Source organism: Muntiacus reevesi, chromosome 5 (assembly GCF_963930625.1).
Source record: "Muntiacus reevesi chromosome 5, mMunRee1.1, whole genome shotgun sequence".
Classification (NCBI taxonomy): Eukaryota; Metazoa; Chordata; class Mammalia; order Artiodactyla; family Cervidae; genus Muntiacus; species Muntiacus reevesi.
Window position 1 is genome coordinate 82,292,633 of NC_089253.1, and position 25,240 is coordinate 82,317,872.

Below are 25,240 nucleotides of genomic sequence, written 5' to 3' on the forward strand. Positions count from 1 at the left end.
TGTACTTATTTAGAGGCTGAACAATAGATTAGCAAAGTAAATTTAAAAGGAAAACCTTACAGTACCTCTCTGAGTATTTTCTTCTAGATAATAAAACATATTGTTAGCAAACTGTTCTAGATGATTGCTGGAGATAAACACAGCTCATAAACCAGGAGCCCCACTAATTCTTTATGTGTTTAACCTAAGTTCCACTTCTTTTCATTCCACAGACACCCTATTTTTGGCCATCAAATTGTTGGGAGCCGGAAAACACAGACTATGGTCAGTGCAATATCTCCTCATTTTATTGTTGACAATACCATTATGTATGGATGAACACATGCTTGCATTTTATTATTTGTCACTGAGAAAAGAATACTAAAAATTTCAGTATGGGAGTAATATTTCTAACATTGAATTTATAAATGACCTTGTTTGGAAAGTCACTAAATCTGGTGGCACCTCATTCCATGTTATAGTGTCTCCTGTGACTATTAAGAAAATACTTTTCCTCTGAATAGATTAAAGAGCTGTAAATAAACCTAAAAGGACTATTATTATCATTATTTTTCTGCACCATGTTGGTCTACTGGAAAGAGTAACAAAGGGGCCCAGAGAGCCAGCATTTTTTTCACCTCTTCTATTTAGCTATGATTTGTAGTAAGTCCCTTGCCTTCCAGACTGTACTTTTCTCACTGTTATTTGAGGGATCTTGTGATTCTATTAGCAGAAGGTTTTGTTAAACATGAAAGGCCAAAAGCAAACAAGAGAAAAGATACAGTAGGAAATTCAATCATAGTGAATCAACCTCAGTCTACTTCAAATGAACTCAGTTCAGCAACCATGATTTTAATTAAACTCTTCAAGGAAACAGGCTCCTAATAAGTGCTGCTCCTTACATTTTCCTGAAGGCTACAGTTTTCAAACATAATATTGTATGGTTTTTAAATATAATTTTTACGAATATTTATTGAGGATTTGTTCCAATGCCAAGAGCCATAGTAGGTGCTGGGATAAGAAGGAGACTCTGACCTTATCTACACTATTGAGTAACTCATAGGCTAGACGAGAAAAGAGAATTACACAAAAGAAGTTGCTGTGAAGTGCCTAGTGAATGTTAATAGTGGTGTATGTAAAATAGATGGAAGTTTGTAAGAATAAAAGAATTACTTTGAGGGTTTCCAGAGTGATCTCACAAAAGTACTGAGAGCATTTGAGGTGGGTTTTAAAAGAGGGGAACTTTTTCAGAAAACAAGGCAGAGAAGGCATTTGAGGCAGAGAAGGGCCAGCATATTCAAGGACAGAAACTTAACAGCAATCTGGCTTTCTTTGCCTCCTGGAAAGACATCTGGTAAGAAAACCATAGGAAAGTCCATAAAAAACCAATGAAGTCATCCCTCATTTTTGTCGAACTAGGATTTCATAGTTCATGCACGTGGTCATGTGCCAACCAAAAATTCAAACTAACATAACTTACGGAAAACAATCTAAAAACCAGAGTCCTTAACAATTAATAGAATAGATGCTTTTCTAATGGTGGGAATGTTGCTTTTCTTCATCCAGGGTACACAATAGGGTATACTTCCCTAGTGGCTCGGACGGTAAAGAGTCTGCTCTCAATGTAGGAGACCCAGGTTCAATTCTTGGGTCTGGAAGATCACCCGGAGAAGGAAATGGCAACACACTCCAGTGTTCTTGCCTGGAAAACCCCATGGATGGAGAAGCCTGGCAGGCTATAGTCCAAGGGATTGCAAAGACTGGGACACGACTGAGCGACTAACAGTTTCAGGGTACACATTCTTCAAATTGAGACACTGGAAGAAAGAAGTTACTAAAACACAAAACAAAACTTTCTGATTGGTATATCTGAGTTAGAGAACTTTGTGGAGTATTTTGTCCATCCTGGGATTGTTCAGTTCAGTTCAGTCGCTCAGTCGTGTCTGACTCTTTACGACTGCAGCACTCCAGGCCTCCCTGTTCATCATGAACTCCTGGAGTTTACTCAAACTCATGTCCATTGAGTTGGTGATGCCATCCAACCATCTCAACCTCTGTCATTCCCTTCTCCTTCCTTCAATCTTTCCCAGCATCAGGGCCTTTTCAAATGAGTCATTTCTTTGCATCAGGTGGCCAAAGTATTGGAGTTTCAGCTTCAGCATCAGTCCTTCCAATGAATATTCAGGACTGATTTCCTTTAGGATGGACTGGTTGGATATCCTTGCAGTCCAAGGGACTCTCAAGAGTCTTCTCCAACACCACAGCTCAAAAGCATCAAATCTTAAGCACTCAGATTTCTTTATAGTCCAACTCCCACATCCATATATGACTACTGGAAAAACCATAGCTTTGACTAGATGAACTTTTGTTGGTAAAGTAATATCTCTGCTTTTTAATATGCTGTCTAGGTTGGTCATAACTTTTCTTCCAAGGAGCAAGCATCTTTTAATTTCATGGCTGCAATCACCATCTTCAGTGACTTTGGAGCCCCCCAAAATAAAGTTTGTCACTGTTTCCAGTTTCCCCATCTATTTGCCATGAAGTGATAGGACCAGATGCCATGATTTTAGTTTTCGGAATGTTGAGTTTTATGCTAACTTTTTCACTCTCTTCTTTCACTTTCATCAAGAGTGAAAGTTTTTTGCTTTCTGCCATAAGGGTGGTGTCATCTGCATGTCTGAGGTTATTGATATTTCTCCCAGCAGTCTTGATTCCAGCTTGTGCTTCATACAGTTCAGCATTTCTTATGATATACTCTGCATATAAGTTACATAAACAAGGTGACAATGTACCTCCTTGACGTACTCCTTTCCCTATTTGGAACCAGTCTGTTGTTCCACATCTAGTTCTAACCTGGGATGGTGCCTGGGAATTATTTCACCAAAGAGTATGGCATACTAGTGAACAAAACACCCGGACATCCAAGAAGGAGCTCATGGAGAAAAACCCAGGTGATAGAGGCAGACAGACCTGAACTCAGTTGGTATGACATACCAACTGTGTGACTTTGGGCAAGGCTTGTTACATCTCTGAGCCTGTCTGCTTGCTTTTCAAGAAAAAAATAATAATAATACTGACTCTCTAGAACTGTTGAATGAACCGAAATTAATATGCCTAAGAAAACTGGTATTGTTCCTCTCATACTTAATAGATCAAAATTGTTTTCGCTTGTCATCATTATTTACTGACAGATACACTTTCCCTGTTTCTTGCATAAAAGCAATTCTAATTCTTAATGTTCTCTCAATACATCTTTTGTGTTTTTCATAAATATGTTAGTGTTTACAATTGTGGTTCATATTTCAACACTTCACAATAGATTAATGTTTTAGTGCTAAACATGAGGAAATGGCATGGCTTACACAGAAAATAATTTATGGAACATCTCTCAAAGTCAGTCATCTCAAAATTATTAATGTCATTCAGTAACATTAGCTCTTGTCAGATTCTATTTAATGAGAGTCATCATCTAAACTTTCTCTCAAACCTGGAGAGCATTTAATTTTTAACTAAAAGTAGTCATAGTCTTTATTATTCTGTTTGTTTTTTCTCCCTGAATAAACATATACCTGTTTATGTCTCATTTGCTTGGATTATTATACAAGTGAAGATTAATATGCAAGTGTATTATTATACAAGTGAACAATGAAATATTCAATAAAAGGTTAAAGACAAAGAAAGTGAAATGATAATGATCTCAGACACTATACCACTCCTATAGGTAATGATGCTTTGTTTTCTGTGATTTTTCTTTTTATGTACAAGTATAGAAGCAATTCAAATTATACAACTTTGAATTTCCCACCACTGATTGTTTAAAGAACATTTATAAAGCATGAACACTTTCTTATAAAGAGGATGTTGATGCTGTAGTTGGGTTGGAAGGCCCAACAGAAATAATAGGATTACTTAGCTGTTTTTTCTGAGACAGCTTGGGACAGACAGTAACTTACTGATTAAAGAAGATTTAAAGAATGGCTTCTTATTTTCTGTCAATATCTAATGTCTGTTTTCATCACCAATTTAAACTTACTGGAAAGCCTCCGCAGAACATAAACTTCTACAGACCAGTTTATATGGAGAAACTTTTCCATGGTTACCTTGGTTTTGTAGAATATGTTGATTGTATTTAGTTACTAAGACAAGCCAATATGAACTAAAGGTTTATGAAAAAAACACCATTCTTTGATAATTGTGTGAGACTTCTGATTTTTTTCACCAAGTACAAAAAAATAATCCAATCCAATTAAAATGGAGTCGGGAATGAATTTCCCATGTATTTACATTAAGAATCATCTAGTATAAAAGGATTGCAATGAGAGCTGGAGGCCAAGACACAAGGAAGTTTTTAAGAGAACTGTGGTAAGAAGTAGAGGCCGTAGTGGTGGTAGAAAACTCAAACAGAAGCAAGAGATGGGAAGTTCACTGATATTATAAGCAAACAATGCACATTGAAATTCCTGCAGATGAACACACATCAACCAACATCTTTCATCTGGCTCCTTTTAAGGGTGCAATCTCCAGTGTTCAAATAGGATTTGGACCTCAAGAAATTGAAATTCCCTGTAAAGACAGGAGCTGATGCTAAACTTTTATGACTCACCTCATTCACTTCACCCAAATCCTGGCCCTGTTGGAGCATGTCCTTATTGAATGCTTTTATATTTTGTTCATTGTAGAATTTTTGAAGTTTTGTTTTTGCATATGTTACATTAAAGTATTATTTTTTTTTTCTTGATTAGTGGGTTTTTTGGCACTCTCTAGACTTACCCTGCGGAGCAGGCAATGGCACCCCACTCCAGTACTCTTGCTTGGAAAATCCCATGAACGGAGGAGCCTGGTAGGCTGCAGTCCATGGGGTCGCGAAGAGTCAGACACAACTGAGCGACTTCACTTTCATTTTTCACTTTTATGCATTGGAGAAGGAAATGGCAACCCACTCCAGCATTCTTGCCTGGAGAATCCCAGGGACAGGGGAGCCGTGGGCTGCCGTCTATGGGGTCGCACAGAGTCAGACACGACTGAAGTGACTTAGCAGCAGCAGCAGACTTACCCTGTAGGCAAATGCCTCACCCATCTCATCCTAGGGGCAACTGAGACCAATGTATGCCAACTGCAGAAAGGCAGGCATGTTCTCAACATAAGGAGCTTTTAACAATTTAACAATGAGAAGTGTCCAGAACTTGCGTTATCTTGCATAATGATGGGTTGTGCCCCGAAATATTCAGCCAATGTTCTATTTCCTCTGGGATGTTTTGAGGACCTTTAGCCTATATAGAAAGGCTCTGGGACTTCCCAGGTGGCTCAGTGGTAAAGAAACTACCTGCCAATGCAAGAGACATAAGAGAGGCGAGTTTGATCCCTGGCGGAGAAGATCCCCTGGTGGAAAAAGTGGCAACCCACTCCAGTATTCTTGCCTGGAGAATCCCTCGATAGAGGACCCTGGCAGGCTACAGTCCACTGGGTTGTAAAATGTTTGGACACAAAGTAGCAACTAAATAACAACAATAGAAAGGGCTTTGACAATGTCAGTGTACAACCAAACTTCCCATTTTGCTTAGGCTTAATAACTACAGGAAGCACATTTATTTCATTTAAAGTTTTACTAAAGAAAAATAGTTAATTGTGGTGACCATGAAAATAAAAGACTGCTTACAATCCTTATGTAGACATTTTGATGATCAAAGAATGAAAGGGAAAATTTAAAAATTAAAAAAAATGATCTCATATAAATGAGATCATTTATAATATTGTTGTTCAGTTGCTAAATCATGTCCAGCTCTTTGTGACCCCCTAGACTGTAGCATGCCAGACTTCCCTGTCCACTATTTCCCAGAGTTTGCTCAAACTCATGTCCATTGAGTCAGTGACACTCTTCAACCATCACCTCCTCTGTCTCCCTCTTCTACTCCTGCACTCAATCTTTCACAGCATCAGGGTCTTTTACAATTAGCTGGAATATAAGTACTAATAGGCAAACCTTACCTGCCTCCTTAGAAACCTGTATGCAGGTCAAGAAGCAACAGTTAGAACCAGACGTGGAAAAGCAAACTGGTTCAAAATTGGGGAAGAAGTACATCAAGGCTATATATTGTCACCCTGCTTATTTAACTTATATGCAGATTACATCATGAGAAATGCCAGGCTGGAAGAAACACAAGCTGGAATGAAGATATTTGATTGCTCTATCAACTATCAATAACCTCAGATATGCAGATAACACTACCCTAATAGCAGAAAGTGAAGAGGAGGTAAAGAGCCTCTTGATGAAGGTGAAGGAGGAGAATGAAAAAGCTGGCTTAAAACTCAACATTCAAAAAAGTAAGATCATGGCATCACTGACTCAATGGACATGAGCTTGAGCAAGCTCCGGGAGATGGTGAAGGACAGGGAAGCCTGGCATGCTGCAGTCCATCTATGAATTAGCAATACTATTTCATGAAGACTCGATTTTCTCAAGTCTAGTAATTAAAGCTGAAAAAGAATCTTAGTGAATACACAAATCAGCAACAGAGGCATTATTTTTCATTGTTTTACTATAGAGTAGCTGGTAAGGTGCAGACTATTGTTCAGCCAGTTTTTGTTCTTTGAAATTTTCTCAACCTGGGAAGTTAAGAGACAGAAACTTCATACCCTAGGATATTATCTATTATCTGGATAGATAATAGAAATTTTTTGTGGCATAGAGCTGAAATAAGAATACTTCTAAGTCCAAGTGATTTGCCAAAAAAATTTTCTTTTAATTAAAACCTGATTAACAAGAAATTTGAATGTCTGATTTCACATTTTCCTTGAGCAAGGAGAGGTTGTGGGGACTTTAGTATTTTGTTTCTACATTCTCTTAACAGAAAGGAGATTTTTTTGTTGTTCAGTTGCTTAGTCGTGTCTGACTCTGCAACCCCATGGATTGCAGCACGCTAGGCTTCCCTGTCCTTCACCATTTTCTGGAGCTTGCTCAAACTCATGTCCATTGAGTCAGTGATGCCATCCAATCATCTCATCCTCTGTCGTCCCCTTTGAAGGAGATTTAGATTGTTTTAAATCACACTAGACAAAAGCTCTTCTGGGAACCCTGAAGAAATGTGAAGTCAGAGAGTAAACTTGAACACCTGGCAAGGATCCAAATTTTCTTTTCGCATACCAATTGCATGCCCTTCAACTCTTCCTTGACTCAGAATATCCATGTCAGTGTGAAATCATGACTTTATCCAGTAATGGAATTTCAGAGCTGTAGGGAACCTGAGGGGTCATCCAATTTGACCATTTCAGCTAAAGATGAGGAATATTGCTGATATCTAACTTAGCAGAGCATTCAGTAAAGACTTTCAATAATATATTGAATAGCTGCTACTTTTCTCAGCTATTAAAGACATATACCAAATGTGGGGCTTCCTTTGTAGCTCAGTTGGCAAAGAATCTGCCTGCAATGCAGGAGACCTGGGTTCAATTCCTGGGTCAGGAAGATCCCCTGGAGAAGGAAATGGAAACCCACTCCAGTATTCTTGCCTGGTGAATCCCGTGGACAGAGGAGCCTGGCAGGCTACAGTCTGTGGGGTTGCAAGAGTCAGACTCGACTTAGTGACTAAAACACAACACACACCAGTTGCGGGGCTTCCTTGGTGGCTAAGTGGTAAAGAATTCACCTGCAATGCAGGAGACACAGGTTTCATCCCTGGGTCAAAAAGGTCCCCCAGAGATAGAAATGGCAACCCACTCCAGTGTTCTCTGGGAAATCCCATGGACAGAGGAACCTGATGGGCTACAGTCTTTGGAACTGCAAAAAGTCGGACATGCCTTAGCACTGAACAACGACAACAAAATAAAAACAAATGTGCTGTGCCTTTGCATTTCTATCATTGTTATAGAACAAATCCTGGCAAGATAAGTTTTCTGTGACTGACCTGAGCTATGCTTTCATGCTAAGTCTAAGGTGTCAGGTTCTTGTTAAAGAAGTTTCTCTTCAAGCCTAGAAATATTATTCCAAGGCTGCTCAGTCTCCTGCTGTTACTCCTTAGATTCTCTGTGACGCTTTGGGCAGCTGTTATCATAAAAGTAAGTGATAACACACTGTCCTCCCCAAATCACCATGTTGTTTGTCAAGCTCCAGTACTATTCCTCAGGCTGATTTCCTGGAATGGGAGGCAAAGGACCAGAATTGAAAGCCATCATAAACCTTTCTCTTTTAGATATAGTTTACCAGCTGGGGAAGAACAGCATCTCTGCTTAGTTTAAAGAAAGGACCTAGAATTCTTCTGCCCAGCTGACTGACTGTTCAGTTCAAACCACCAGATGAAATGCCTTGGAGTTAAAATGTGTCAAGAGGAATTTCATAGAATGGAATCACTGGAACATGACTGAGCACTTGCTGAGTGCTTTTTGGAGGTTAAATCCTGTCTAGAGGCTAGGACAGTACCCTGAGAGAACTTTTAATGATATATGAAATGGTTACCAAGATTCTAAACGTGTCTATTTTCTTATAACACCTTTTTAAATTGCCACTGTGTTTGAGTGGCTCAGACAGTAAAGAATCTGTCTGTATTCCAGGAGACCTGGGTTCAATTCCTGGGTTGGGAAGATTCCCCTGGAGAAGGGAATAGCAACCCACTCCAGTATTCTTGTCTGTAGAATTCCATGGACAGAGGAGCCTAGTAGGATACAGTCTTTGGGGTCACACAGAGTTGGACACCACTGAGCGACTAACACTTTCTCTTCACTTGAATTTCAGTAATGATGTTACAGATTATTTGTTTTGTCCAAAAAAATGATAAAATCAGAAATTTACAACTTGCGGAAAAATGACAAAGACCAATATGCTTTGGTTTATAATGCTCTATTTTTTATTTTTAGTGCCTCAGTGTAAATAAGCAGGCAAGAAATGATTGTGTTTTTTTCCCCCTTTCAGCGGTTTACCTCTGCAAAAGAACAATGCAAAACAAAGCAAGGCTGGAGCTGGCCGACTATGAAGCTGTAAGTACCAAGGACTTCCTGGCAAAGAAAGGTGTAAGATGAGCAAGAATAAGGCCTGTGGTCATTTCTGGGCACTCTGAACTTTCTACATTCATGAATCTTAGAGATCATATTTCCAGGGAGGGACAGCATAATTACTATATCCCTTACTTGCTTACTTCTCATCATTCACAGTGATGATGATGAAATTCTAAATACACAAATTCAGAGAATAAGTAGGAAGTATATATTATTTGCTAAAATTGACTTTAATGTAAAAGTTTTATGTATGTTGTCATTTGTTTTTAGTCACTAAGTCGTGTCTCTTTGTGACTCCATGATTGTAGCCCTCCAGGGTTCTCTGTCCATGGGATTTATGCCAGGCAAGGATACTGGAGTGGGTTTCCATTTCCTTCTTCAGGGGATTTTCCTGACCCAGAGATCGAACCCACATCTCCTGCGTTGGCAGGCAGATTCTTTGCCCCTGAGCCACCAGGAAGCCCAAAATCTTTATGTGTATACATATACATATGTATATGATATATGTGTGTGTGTGTGTGTATGTATACATACATATACTATGTATAATGGAGATATCCAAACTTTGAGAATTAAAGAGTGTTTACACTGGGAAACTGGTTTTTGGAAAATCTTTAGGTTGGTCACCATCAGTACATTAAATTGACCTCATGTAATCTGTTTAGATGATTGCTATCTTCTGATTTACTAAACTTAAAGCACTATCTGTAAATGGGTAGTAGGGGGACAAAGGTTTACATTTTTCTCAAAAACCAGATAAACTTATTGAATCAGTAGTAGAAATATACTGATTTCTTGTTCAGTAAAATGGGCAGAGAAAAATCCAATGGATTACTCTTGAGCGCTTTTTAATGTAAGTTTAGTATTTTGGGTTTTTAGTTATATTCACTAATATTGATGTTTTTAATAGGCTTTCCTATGTCCTCTGTGACTGTTAATTGAGGATTAGCTGCATTTAGTGAGCATGACTTATCATTCCAAGTACACTTACTCCAAGAAATTTTGATTTGTTTTCTTGGTAAGTACATATGGCACAACCAGGCAGAAACAGATAGCTTTTGGGCTTCCCTGTGGCTCTGCTCGTAAAGAATCCGCCTGCAATGCAGGAGACCTGGGTTCGATCCCTGGATTGGGAAGAGTTCCTGGAGAAGGGAAAGGCTGCCCACACCAATATTCTGGTCTGGAGAATTCCATGGACTGTGTAGTCCATAGGGTCGCAGAGCTGGGCACGACTGAGTGATTTCCACTTTCACTTTTCACATGTAGTAGATAAACTAGAAGGGGGCATAGTAAGGCTGAACTCCAGAATGTCTTCTCCATGGTATATTTTACAGGAGAGCTTGGCCAGGCTACAGAGAGCATTTGCCCGGAAGTGGGAGTTCATTTTTATGCAAGCAGAAGCACAAGCAAAGTGAGTCCTTGTGAGTCTTTGGAAGATTTGTTCACCTCGTGGCCTTTTGTCCACAGAGGCACTGTGATTAACACTGCTTACTGTTCATTGTTGTGATGTTAACAGAGTGGACAAGAAGAGAGACAAGATTGAAAGGAAGATCCTTGATAGTCAAGAGAGAGCGTTCTGGGATGTCCACAGACCTGTGGTGAGCATCACATGCACCAACATTGTCTGAATTCATAATTTCAGCCTTTGGAAAGTAGAGGGAGAATGTAATCATTCCGTTTTTTGTTTTTTTGTTTTTTATTTCTGGAAGCCTTGGTGAGTTTAGAAGAAGAGTGCCAGTTTTATATAAAGTGACTAGAGTTCAATAGTATAGTATTTAATTTATAAGACTGCATTTTTCCAACATGACATTACTTGCATACTCACTTTTTGCTTCTGAGGTGCTTGATACTTTCATACACTTGAAGGAAAGAATTCTGCAACAAAATAGTTCTGCATGGCTTCCAATCTACATTTTTTCTGAATTTATAGTAAAAGGATGAGTTAAAATGTTATTCCTCCACTAATTTTTCTTTTTTAAAACCTACTAATAGCCTGCCTTGAGTCTCAGCTTTAATGGAAACATTTTAGGTGGCTCTGCTTCAGCTCAGCTCATACTTCTATTGATGTAACTGGTCATTGAATATACATACAATAACTTAGCTGGTTTTCTTATATAGTAATGTTATAGTAATAGTAATGTTAAACCATATAAACCAGAGTAACAAATAGCAAACAACCTTGATTAATACCAGAAATCTTTGTGTAAGGAGTTAAACAATGGTTATGAGCATATATCTTTAAACACAGACCTAGAGAATGATATTTATATAGTATTATTAAATAACAGGATCACAGCAAGAGATGAATCAAGATTATTTGAGAATATCTTAAAATTTTCCTCTCAACTACCTGTGGGAACTGGCCAGAATAGGTCTGTTTTCCAAAGGTTTGTATACATATGTCTATATATATATATGATTAAAATTTAAATTTTATATATATTTAAATTCTAGATATTAATCCAACTGTCAGATTTCATATGGAATTTTTTTGAATTCACAAAAAATACAATTGAGACTTAACTGTCTCAAAATTCAGCTTGAGTTTTATTGCTCATGGTGTAAAAAGAATTGTGAGGTCACATGCATAAGTATTGCAAGGATATAAAGTAGGATTTTTGCTTGTTTTAAGCCATCTCTAGAAACTGGTTAATAAGTTATGTCCTCATGTTCGTACACTTTATGCTCCTGGACATCTGACGGCCCATCTCTAGCCTAGTTTGAATCTGATGACTCTTGGCAACTCAAGAGGACTTGCTCCATGTCAGATCCCGTTCTCTGCCCACATCTATTTCACAGCAAAAACTCATGCTCTCAGATCATGTAAACTGATCCCACCTCAACACACTTGCCAGTTCAGTCGCCCAGGAAATACTCAGCCAGTCCCATGCCTTCTATGCGCCCTGTAACCACTGTTAGTAGGCTCCAGTCCTGTTTCTCCACAGAGCAAGGCACATATGAATGTTCCCCAGGGGGCCCCTGCTGTACCCCTCACTATATGTTCAGTTAGAAAGTCCTCCCAAAGAGCACCCAGAGGCAGAAACCATCCTGAAGCTGTTAGTTCCATTTCCCTTATTCAATTTGTGGATGCTTCTACGGAGCTTTATATCTCTTAAAATGAACATGTTATGCAATTCTTGGTTACTGTTTATTTCCTAAAGGGAAAAAAAAATAGAGCTTTGGGTTATCTGCATGTTTCTGAGAATGGAATGCACCTAATCCAACCCTGCCTTCAGTTATTTATTTTTTATATTACAACTTTGTATCCCATTAAAGAAATGTTTTTGAAGTGGTTCCAGGTACATGTGAAGTGATGACACTTGTCTGGATGCTGTATCAGTCACACAGGTCCTGTCTTTTGTCTGGATTTTAGAATTCTGAGTGCTTACTGAGCATTAATTGACAGAGGTGATGCCGGCAGGATTGTTAAGCAAGACACTCCTAAAAGAGCTTTTCATGACTCTTTCCCCAGCAAAATACACAAGCTATATTTCTATTCACTGACTGTAGTGTTAATTAAACAATAAGAAGAAGAACTTTCTAAGATAAATATAACTATACCTCCAAAAATGTCGTTATTTTTATTTTGGTTTTGAAAAAGCCTTATTACAAAATTGTGAACACACTACTGCATGTTTTTAAAGTATAGAAATTAATATTCCCATTGGAATAAAAGACTATTCAAATTTCACAGATTTATAACACAATTTAATTAAAATACTTTTAAGCTATATAATTATATTTTTCCTGTACTGCTTTAGATTTATGAATATTTTAAGTATCTTTGTTTAAAAAAAATGGAGTTATCCTAGCAGTACTATTTGTTGATTTTTTAAATTTTATTTCCTCTTGCATAATCCTACTGTTAAACCTTAGCAGAGAACAATTAATCCTTATAAAGCTTTTACTGGTTTAAGTCAAGGTGATATACTATATTGCATTTTGTTTGGTTTGCTTTGATTTGATCTGGTTTGATGCTGCCATTTATTTAATTAAAATAGGTTGGAAACAATTAGTCAGAAATATAGTCAGGAAGGGGAAATCTCAAAAAGAAGCTCAGAATCTTTAAAGTATACTTATAATATTATAAAATATTATGAGTTTATACTTAGAGATGTAGAAAATATATGTAATGTGATTTTTTAAAAATGAAGTCACTTAACACAATATGCTCATTTATTGCATTTAATACCTTTTTGAAATAAATTTAGCTTCCCTAAGTACATCCATGTTTACTCCCGAAAAAAATAAAAAGTCATAACACTGAGAAGGACTCTTCAGTTATTAAGGACTCCAGACAGAATTGTCAAACACTAACTACAGTAAGTCCCTACATATGAACCTTCAAGTTGCAAACTTGAGAATATGCGCACTCATGTCTGAACATGTAAGTTAGTTCACTCGTCTGGCGTACATTGTCACGTGCACGCATCCTCTACAAGTGGTTGCAATTTTGTGTGCTTTCGTGTACAGTAATGTATAGAGTACATTAGTACAGTATATTTATTTCAAGCTATTAATTGATCTACAAGATGGCAACTTCATTGAACTCCTTGCTGCGCAGCACAGGGCGGTTACTGATGAAAACCTGATGGAATTGGAGCCCAGAGAAAGGACAAAGGGACAAGAGAAAGAAGAAGTAACTAATGAACAAGAGATCTACAACACAGGAAATGGCACGGGGGATTTTCTTTATTTGAGAAGGCACGGTTAGCTTTTGAGGCACAGGACCCAAACACAGAATGGTATATGAAGGCTGCAGCAGCCGTTCAGAATGAAATCCAGTGCTACCATGTCATATATGATGAGAAAAATGAGCTACTACCCAGACATCCCTGGATCATTTTTTCAAGAAGATAGAATTGAATCCAGCAAGGAACCAGAATTTTTGCCATCAATTTTAGGCATGAATGAAATTTCAGCTTGCCCACCATCTCTTATTGCTGACAGTCCTTCAGCTGTACCATCTCCCACTTCCTCTCTCTCCTCCAGTCAGTACCTCTTCTTACCTGTTCACTTGATACCAGCCCTATATGCCAGTTGTTGTACTGTTCTACTGTACCTTTCAAGATACTGTATTGTAAGATTAAAAATGTTTTCTTTATTTTTTTATTTGTTTTTATGTATTATTTGTGTGCAAAGTGTTGTAAACCTGTTACAGTGCAGTACTAGATAGCCAGTGGTGTTAGCTGGGTACATAGGCTAAAAATGTTGGACTTAATGAAAAAAATTAGACTTCCCAAAGTGTTCTTGGAATGGAACTCATTTATATGTAGGGGACTTACTGTACTCAAGATAATAGTAGGGGAAATAGACCAAATTGTAACAAATGTCAAAGATAATTTGGGATTTGGGTTGACTTGTGTATTTAGTGTTTTGATACTTTTATAAAGCCCCTTCAAGGGCTAATGGATTCTTGTTGTTGTTCAGTCACTAAGTCGTGTCCAGCTCTCTGCAACCCCATGGACTGCAGCACAGAAGGCTCCTCTCTCCTCCACTGTCTCCCAGAGTTTGTTCAAATTCATGTCCATTGAGTCGGCAATGATCTAACCATCTTAGTCTATATTAACTGAGTTCGAGCAACTAATTGGGTGCCAAGTTGCTCATTTGTGTCCGACTGTTTGCACCCCTGGACTATACTCCACCAGGCTCCTCCATCCATGATATTCTCAAGGCAAGAATCCTGGAGTGGGTTGCCATTTCTTTCTCCACTGAGCGACTAGTTAAATTGAAGTAAAAATTCTGTTTGTCACAGTGCTGAAGAGTTTCATTGACACTAACTTCCTAGTACTTGTTTTAATATTTTCAGATTATAATTTCTTGAAGATCAGAGAGTTTGTCTGAAATTTTGTATGCATTTCCTGTAAATCTTTTTTTTTCTTTGCATAAATTAGTGTGGAGAAGTCCGGTGGAGTATGTGTGTGTATGCACAAAGCCCATTAAAATTTGGGGTTTAAAAGTGTCTCAAGAAGAGGTTATAGATTTGCATAAGAAGTTTAAGAAGTTCAATAAGATTCAAAGTTTTTATAACCTACTGAATTAGAGCTAAGTGATTCTAAGGAAATACAACTATCATGGAGGGAAAAAAAGTCTAGTAAACTGGCCTTTCAAAGTAGAATGGTGTTGATATCTGGAACCAAACTTGTTCCTCACGGCCCTACTGTGGTGCCATTTTATATCCTTAGCACTGACTTTGGTTTTTTGTTTGTTAGTTACATTTTTTCATCTTCATGGAGGTGTACTTAACAAACTAAATTGTAAGATACTTAAAGTGTACAATATGATGATTTTATATGTGTGTTCTTTGTGAAAGGACTCCTGCCATCAAGTTAGTTAAGCATGACTTTGAAATTTGATCTAAAGAGATGGAGTGTAGGGAACCTGGGCCAGTTTAATTCTGGGCATATTCATATGTGCAAGGTAGAGTCAGCCATATAGAGTGAATCACCTCTTCTCTCACATTGGAAATCCATAGTGACCTGTGGGAGCTCTAGGGTTATACTTTGAGACAGTACTGTGGGTGAACATTATTTATACCCCAAACTATAAAGCACAAGACCACAATTATAAATATTCTTGCAGATATACTATGGCAGGCATCCCCTTGGCACATTTTTGTTGTGGAGGGTAGGGGGGAACCTGGTATTAGGTTAAGATACAGATATTTTTAAAAAATGTGTATTGAAGTATACCATACATACTAGAAATGCATACCAAATCCGCAATGAAATAGCACCTCATACCAGTTAGAATGGCAGCTCTAAAAAGATGAGATAATGAGTGTTGGTGAGCAAAAGTAATTCTGTGCATTGTCTTGGTGGGAATGTAAATTGGTGCAACCACTATGGAAACAGTAAGGAGGTTACTCAAAACATTAAAAATAAAACTGCAGTATGATCCAGCAGTTCCACTTTTGGGTATTTATCCAAAGTAAATGAAAACATGAACTTAAAAAAGCACCCTCATGTTCAATGCAGCATTATTTACAATAGATGCAACCCCAGTGTTCATTGATGGGTGAGTGAATAAAGAAAATGTGGGACACAGGCGTACCTCAGGAATAGTGTAGGTTTAGTTCTAGAGCACCATGATAAACAAATCATACAGAATGTTTGCTTTACCAGTGTTTATAAAAGTCATGTTTACATGATATGGTGATCTATTAACTGTGCAATAGCATTATGTCTAAAAACTAATTTCCATTCCTTCATTGAAAACTACTTTCTGCTCAAAAATGCTAGCCATCATCTGAGCCTTCAGCAAGTCATAGTAGTAATGTCAAAGATCACAGACCACCGTAACAAATATAACAATAATGAAAAAGTTTAAAATATTGTGAGAATTACCAAACTGTGACTCAAAGACACAGAATGCAGAAGTACTGCGGGAATAATGGTGCTGATAGGTTTGCTTGACACAGGGCTGACACAAACCCCTTCAGTTCATACAATGATGTAGTATCTGTAGCTCCCCAGCTGGCACAGTGGTAAAGAATCTGCCTGCCAATGCAAGAGATGCAAGAGAAGTATGTGGGTTCAATCCCTGGGTCAGGAAGGTTCCCTGGAGGAGGAAATGGCAACCCACTCCAGTATTCTATTCTTGCCTGGCAAGTCCCATGGACAGAGGAGCCTGGTGAGCTGTGATACATGGGGCTGCATAAAGAGTGGGACATGACTAGGCACTGACATGCACATGACATCTGTTAAGAACAATAAAATGTGTGATAAAATGAGTGTCCCTTATGTGTGTACATATGTAAGTGTGTACACATATGTATATACACAAACACATTTATAATTCAGTCTTGAAAAGAATGAAATCTTGCCATTTGAGACAGCATGAGCATGTGAAATAAGCTAGAGAATGACCAATATCATTTCACTTATGTGTAGAATCATATTTAGTCACTAATACCAAGGTGTATATTGAAAAGTTGCTAAGACAGTAGATTTTAAAAATACTCATCATGAGGAAAGAAGTTTAAACTGTGTGGTGATGAATGTTAAATAGACTTATTATCTGGTTTTGCAATATATACGTATATTGTAATATCATTTTGCAATATATACACATATTGAATCATTATGTTGTACACCTGAAGTGAATATAATGTTATATGTCAATTATATCTCAATAATAATTTTCTAAAGGATGGCCTACATACAGATAATTGCACGAAGTTTAAGTGCACAATGAATTTTCATGAATTGAACAGAACCAGTTCACCAGCCTTGACTGGCAAAGCAATGACAAACCTAGACAGCATATTAAAAAGCGGAAATATTATCTTGCCTACAAAAGTCCATTTAGTCAAAATTATGGTTTTTCCAGTAGTCATATACAAATGTGAGAGCTGGACAATAAAAAAAGGCCTAGCACCAAAGAATTGATGCCTTCAAACTATGGTGCTGGAGAAGACTCTTGAGAGTCCCTTGGACTGCAAGAAGATCATACCAGTCAATCCTAAAGGAAATCAACCCTGAATATTCATTGGAAGGACTGATGCTGAAGCTCCAATATTTTTGCCACCTGATGAGAAGAGCCAACTCATTGGAAAAGTCCTTGATGCTAGAAACAATTGAAGGCAAGAGAAGAAGGGGACAACAGAGGATGAGATGGTGGGATGGCATCATCGACTCAATGGACATGAGTTTGAGCAAGCTCTAGGACATGGTGAAGGGCAAGGAAGTCTGGCATGCTGCAGTCCATGGGGTCACAAAGAGTCAGACACAACTGAGTGACTGAACAACAACAAAGACACCAAGATCCCAGAGCCCTACCAGGGACCATTCCAGTCACTGCTGCCTCGGTCAGTGGTACCTTCTCATACCATGGATATGTTTGCTTATTTTTGTCTTTATATAAATGGAATTATTAATGTCACTCTTTTCATATTCAAACATCTTCTTTTGAGAGTCTTTCATATTATTGTATATAGTTGTAATTTGTTTATCCTCATTACTGTATTAGTATTCTGTTACATGACAGTAGAGGGTTTCATTATATAGTGATGCTAAATTAACTTCCATAGTATTAACACTCTATTATTTTATCCATAATTTTGATTTTCAATTTATTATTTTCACTAACTTGTTATATTCATGATTCAACTTAAGTTACTCCAGACTTTCATTTATCACACAAAACCATCAACTCAGTCTCTTTAATTTAGGTTCAAAAGCAATGCAGACCTCAAAATAAAATAGAGAAACAAAGTGAATGATATTATATGTTATCACATATAAAAAAGGAGTAATCTTATTTATATGTAGAACTCATACATCAGTGAGAAAATATCAAAGAAGTAAAAAATGTAATGGGAAACATTTATATTTTTACCCATTAAGTTTTCAAACAATTTTTAAAAGGTAATATGACCACATATTTGCATACAATCTTACATTCTTAGGTCCAAAGGTCCATTTTAATTCTTTGGTTGTTGCAAGACGCATAAATAAATAGATAGGTAGGTGGATGGATAGATATGTAGCTAGATAGATAGATAAGACAGAAGGACAGGCAGATGTGTAGGGAGAAGACTGAAAGATATATACATGAATATCAACAGTAGTTTATTTATGAATGCTGAAATTCTGTTGATTTTATCTTTTTATGTTAATCTGTTTTAAAATTAAAATTTAATGTGTTTACATATACAGTAAGAAAAATCAATAATAGTTTTAAAAACTGAATCAAGACTTCCAGTCCAGCATTGACAGATCTTGGAAATTGTCACTCACAATCTCACAATACGAAAAAGAGCTGAATAAACTGAAAATCAACAATTTTTCTTACATTCATCTCAGAATGAGGTCACTAGGCAAGATGCTGTGAGTCCCCAAAACTAGAGAGACAGAGAGGTGAATACAGAGAATCACAACCTACTAGAAACCCAAGAGCAGAAACCTCCAAGGAACCAATACTGGGTAAGAAACTTAACCTGTAATTGACAAATTGCTGGAGGTTCAGAGAAGACAAACTTTTCGAAAGTTAAGATTCAAAGGGAGCCCGGTCTTGAGGGGACACCACACACTTGTGAGTTTTACCGCCAATTCTACCAGATTCTCACAGTGAAGTTCGAAGAGAAATCCCTTTATACATCTCTCAAGGGAAGGGAAAAAGGAACTATTTTCAAATACTCTCAGAACATTTTCATCCTCCTAAGAAAAGCTGCCTTTAAGAGAAACTGATCAGAGTTATACAGGAACCTCACCAACACAAAGAAAAGGAAATACCAAATTCTAATCCTAGTCTCACCCAAGTGAGGAAAAAAAAAAAAATTTGGAGAGGAATTTGTAAAGGTTACAGCCCCAGAGCACAGGCTCATGAAAAGAATGGCATCTAATCCTAGAACCACAGTAATGCTCCCACTCCCTCTGAACCAACCACAATATTAATAGTCTAAACAAGAGGGAACTGCAAAGGAAAAAACTGCACATCTCAATCCTTATTTAGCAAGCCTAATGGAGGGCTTCCCTGGTGGCTCAGTGGACAAGAATCCACCTGCCAGTGCAGGAGACGTGTGTTTGATCCCTGGTCAGGAAGAGCCCTCATGCCAATCCTGTGTGCCACAGCTATTAAGCCTGTGCGCTAGAGCCCAGGAGCTGCAACTACTAAAGCCCAGGAGCCCTAGAGAAGCCACTGCAATGAGAGGCCTGTGCACCTTGACAAAGAGTAGCCCCCAACCCTCGCCACTTGCCACATTAGAGAAAAGCCCTTGCAGCAATGAAGGCCCAGCACAACCAAAAATAAATAAATAATGTTGTGTTTTAAAAGCCTAAGGGAAACCTGAAGACAGCTAGCGAGACAAAAACAAGGAAAGCAGAGGAAAGTTAATTCTCCGATATAACAAAAGAAAGCAGTAAATACAGCTTAACCTCTAGCTAGACATGCATAAAACCATACAATAAACCCCTGTTTACCTCAGGGCCTTTTACTCAATACATGATGTCTGGCTTCAACAGAAAATTGCACATAGAATAACAGAAAAAAAAAAAAAAAAGCAGCTCAAAGAGCAACATTAAGCATCAGAATCAAACTCAAATATGGCAGAGATGTTGAAATTAGCAAACCAAGGATTTGAAACAAATATGAAAACTGTGCTAAGGCTTCTCATGGAGGAAATGAGCAACATAAAGGAATAAAGAATAGAGGTATAAGCAGAAATCTAGAAACTCGAAGAGTCTAAGAGTCAGAAGAAAATGTTAGAGTAAAAAATGCCTTAACATTAAATGAAGAGTGCATTTGATACACTCATAAATAGACTGGACATGGCCAAGCAAATAATCAGTGAGCTTGAAAAAATGTCAATAGAAATTTCCAAAGCCCAACTGCCAAGAGAAAAGAATGAAAAAGACAAGAGCTGTGAAATAATTACTAAAGGGGTCACATACATATGATAGGAATACCAGAAAGACAAAGAAGAGAGCAAGAAGAGAAGAAATATTTGAAGCAGTGATGACCCGTCATTTCTGAAAATTAATAGCTAACTGAGAACCAGGAAGCTCAGAGAACACCAACCAGAGTAAATATCAAAACATCTAAACCTAGTCATAAAGCATTCAAATTACAGAAAGTGGAAACAAAGTGAAAATCTTCAAAGAAGCCAGAGGAAAAAAAGCACTTTACACAGGGAGGAACTTTACACAGAGATTAGCAATTGCATCAGACTTTTCTTTAGAAGTCATATAAGCAAGAAAGCAGAGTGAAATATTTTGTGTTGAAAGAAGGAAAAAAAAAAAACAACTTTAGAATTCTATCCAGCAAACTGATCCTTTATAAGCACAGGAGAAATGGACACTGTCTCAGATAAACAAAAATTGAGGAACTTTGTCATCAGGAAACTTGAAAGAAATGTAGAAAATCTTCAGAAGGAAGGAAATGGTATAGATCAGAAACTCAGATCTATTTTTTTATTTTTAATTATCATTCAAATGGTAACAGCGGCAGTGTGTTCTATGATTATAGATTAAGGGTACGTGGAATCAGTAAAAGCAGTTTAAAGGTACAGAAAGGAGAAGGCATTGGGAATAATCTATTATAAGGTAATTGAATGGAGTAGTATAGTGTTATTTGAAAGAGGAGTCTGATTAGATGTAAATATATATTGCAAACCGAAAGGAAAGTTTAAAATAAAATAGAATTAGTATGTTAAGAAAGGTGAAAAAAAGGAATAGTAAAAATTCTCAATGGGTAACATAGAAGGTAGAAAAAGAGAAAAAATAATGAAAAGGAAAAGAATCAGAGCAATGGCAACAAATAGAAAACTGTGAAAAAAATATGGCAAATATTAATCCAGCTATATTACTATCTCTTTAAACAGTGGAGGCCTAAATACACCAATTAAAAGGGAGTGTCAGAGTGAATGAAAACAAAGACCTAATTATGTATTAAGAAGCTCATGTTAAGTATAAAGACAGAGGTACAGATTAAAAGTAAAGTAAAGTAATGGAGAAAGTAAAGGGATGTTAACACTAGTCAAAAAGATAGGTGGAGTTGTTATTGTTGTTCAGCTGCTCAGCTGTGTCTGATTCTTTTCAACCCCATGAACTGCAGCATGCCAAGCTTCCCTGTCTTTCAACATCTCCTGGAACTTGCTCAAACTCATGTCCATTGGGTCGGTGATGTCATCCAACCATCTTGTCCTCTGTTATCCCCTTTCCCCACCTTCAGTCTTTCTCAACTTCTGGGGCTTTCCCAGTGAGTCGGCTCTTCTCATCAGGTGGCCAAAGTATTGGAGCTTCAGCTTCAGCATCAGTCCTTCCAATGAATATTCAGGATTGATTTCCTTTAGGATTGACTGGTTTAATTTCCTTACCATCCAAGGGACTCTCAAGAGTCTTCTCCAACCGTTCAAAGGCATCATTTCTTTGGCACTCAGCCTTCTTCATGGTCCAAATCTCACACCCATACATGACTACTTGAAAAACCATAGCTTTGACTGTACAGACTTTTGTAGGGAAAGTGATATCTTTGTTTTTTAATATGCTCTCTAGGTTTGTCATAGCTTTTCTTCCAAGGAGCAAGTGTCTTTTAATTTCATGGCTGTGGTCACTGGGTGCAGTGATTTTAGAGCCCAAGAAAATAAAGTCTCACTGTTTCCCTTGTTTCCCCATCTGTTTGCCATGAAGTGATGGGGTCAGACGCCATTATCTTTGGCTTTTGAATGTTGAATTTTAAGCTAACTTTTTCACTCTTCTCTTTCACTTTCATCAAGAGGCTCTTTAGTTCCTCTTCACTTTCTTCCATAAGGATGGTGTCATCTGCATAACTGAGGTTGTTGATGTTCCTCCCAGAAATCTTGATTCTAGAATTTCACATGATGTACTCTGCATATAATTAAATAAGCAGGTGACAATATACAGCCTTGATGTACTGCTTTCCCAATTTTGATCCAGTCCATATTCCATGTTTGGTTTTAACTGTGGCTTCTTGACCTCCATACAGGCTTCTCAGGAGGCAGGTCAGGTGGTCTGGTATTCCCATCTCTTCAGGAATTTTCCACAGTTCATTGTGAACCACTGTCAAAAGCTTTAGTGTAGTCAATGAGTAGCTGTATTAATTTCCGGCAAAGCCAGCTCCAGATCAAGGAAAATTATCAGAGATGAGGAGCAACATTATGTAATGATAAAGAGATCAATTATTCATGAAGACATAGCAATCCTTAATGTGTGTGCACAGTAGCATCAAAATATGTGACAAAAACTGATAGAACTACAAGGAGAAATAGACAAATACACCATTATAGTTGTAGTCTTCAGCACACCTCTGTCATTTATTGACAGATCTAACAGACGGAAAATCAGTAAGAACATAACTGAACCAAAGAGTGCCATTAATCCTCTGGATTTAATTGATATCATAAACTGCTTCATCCAATAGCAGCAGAATATACCTTCTCCTCAAATTCCCATGGAACACACTAAGAAAGAAAACATTCGGGGCCACAAAATACACCTTAACAAATTTAAAACAATTTTAATGGAAATTATATGAAATATTCCCAGACCACAATGGGATTAAACAAGATACCAGTAGTGGAAAGATAGATGGAAAACAACAAAATACTTAGAGTTAACCAACACATTTCTAAATAATGTATGGGTCAAAAAAAAGTGTCAAGAGTAATTGTAAAATATTTCAAGTTAAATGAAAATGCATGTTATCACAATTTGTGGATGCAGTGAAAGCTGTGCTTGGCAATTTATAAATACATGCATTGATACATACATTAGGAAAACCTAAAGTCAATAATTTAAATTTAATATTAGAAAACTAGAAAAAACCCAGAAGAAAGTAAAAATTAGAGCAGAAATCAATGAAATTGAAAACAGTAAAGTGATAGAGAAATACAATGACACTGAGAGCTGGTTGTTGGGAAAAAATCGGTAAAGTTGATAAACTTGCTGCTCAATCCATGGAATTCTGTCCAGGCAAGAATACTGGAGTGGGTGGCCATTCCCTTCTCCAGAAGATCTTCCCCACCCAGGGATCAAGCCAGGTCTCCTGCATTGCAGGCAGGTTCTTCACAGTCTGAGCCACCAGGGAAGCCCCTCTAGTTAGAGAGCAGATACAAATTACTAATAGCAGAAATAAAAGAGGAACCATTACCACTGATCACATGGGCGTTAATTTGATAAGAAAGGAATGTTGTGAACAACTCTATGCCCACAAATATGAAAAACTACATGAAATGCATAAGCTTTCTGAAAGACACAATCTACCAAAACTCACCCAAAAAGTAATTAATATGACTATGCCTATGTGTGTTAATGAATAGGATTGTATCTATTATTAAAGATTAAGCAATCTATTCAACAAAAGAATTTAAATATAAAACAAATAACATTCCAAAATAGCAAAATCCCAGATGAATTCACTGAGGAATTCCAGCAAGCATTTAAGGGAGAAATTACACCATTTTTTTTTCTTTTACTATTTTTCCTGAAAATAGCAGAGGGCCTACTTCCTATGAATAACTCAGTCTATGGACCCAGCATTATTTTAATACCCAAACCTGACGAAGTCATTGCAGGAAAGGCAAACAAATGTCTCTCATGAACTATAGCTGCAAATTTTTCAATAAATTAGAATATATGGCATCCAACAATTGTATAATAAGAAGTATACACCACAACCAAGTGGAATTTATTCCATGTACACAATGCTAGTTCAACATTCCGTAATCAACTGTTTAAAAATCATATTCTCTTATCAATAGAAGCAGAAAAAATGTGACAAAATCCAACACTCATTCAAAGATAAAAATTGTCAGCAAACTAGGAGTAGAGAGGAACTTCCTCATCTTACTGATAAAGCACATTCACCAAAAACCTACAGCTAATATCATACTTAACAGTGAAATACTACTAATAGATGGTTTCTCTCTGAGATGTTCCCTCTCACTACTTCTCTTCAACATCTTACTGAAGGACCTAGCTAATATGATGACAAGAAAAGGAAATTAAACATGTACAAACTGTGCTATATGTCTCAGGGAACTCAAACAGGGGCTCTGTATCAGCCTAGAGGGGTGGGATAGTGAAGGAGATGGAACAGAGGCTCAAGAGGGAGGGACATATGTACACCTGTGGCTGATTCATGTTGTTGTTGACAGAAAACAAAATTCTGTACAGCAGTTATCCTTCAATTAAAAATAAATAAAGTAAAAAAAATATACACATTGGGAAGGAAATTGGTAAGGAAGAATTAAAACTGTCTTTGTTCACATATGACATAATTTTCTATGTAGAAAATCACAAGGAATCAACAATCACAGCAACAAAGCTCTTAAAATTAATAAGCTGCAATAATATAGTTGCAGGGTATAAGGTTAATGCACAGAAGTCAACTGATTTCTTATATATTAGCAATAAACAAATGGAATTTGAAATTAGAAACACAATGCCATTTCATTAGCACAAAAAGTTAAATGCTATTACATATAGATTAAAGTCTAACAAAATATGCACAAGATTAATATGGGGAAAATACTGAAGCAATTTCAGCATTTGCTGAAAAAAATAAAGATCATGATAAATGCAGGGAATATGTCATGTATGGAGATAGGAAGACAATATTGTGAAGAAGTTAATTCTTCAATACTAGATCTATAGATTTAACATAGTCCAAATCAAAATCCCAACAAATCATTTTGTGGATATTGAGAAACTAATTCTAAAATTTATGGAAAGGACAAATGACACAGAATAACTACCACAATACTGAAAAAGAACCACGAAGTGAGAGGACTATGTTCATGTTCAGTCGCTCAGTC

General features: G+C 37.2%; 1 protein-coding gene across 5 annotated transcripts in view; it reads left to right on the forward strand.

The window, feature by feature from the left end:
* Positions 1-25,240, forward strand: part of RGS7 (regulator of G protein signaling 7) — a 442,134-nt gene that overhangs the window by 369,035 nt on the left and 47,859 nt on the right. For all 5 annotated transcript variants that reach the window (XM_065935654.1, XM_065935651.1, XM_065935652.1 and 2 more), the window contains 4 exons: positions 213-264; positions 8,882-8,946; positions 10,299-10,375; positions 10,481-10,562. In XM_065935654.1, the coding sequence (XP_065791726.1) occupies positions 213-264; positions 8,882-8,946; positions 10,299-10,375; positions 10,481-10,562 (276 nt within the window). The remainder of the gene's footprint in view (positions 1-212; positions 265-8,881; positions 8,947-10,298; positions 10,376-10,480; positions 10,563-25,240) is intronic.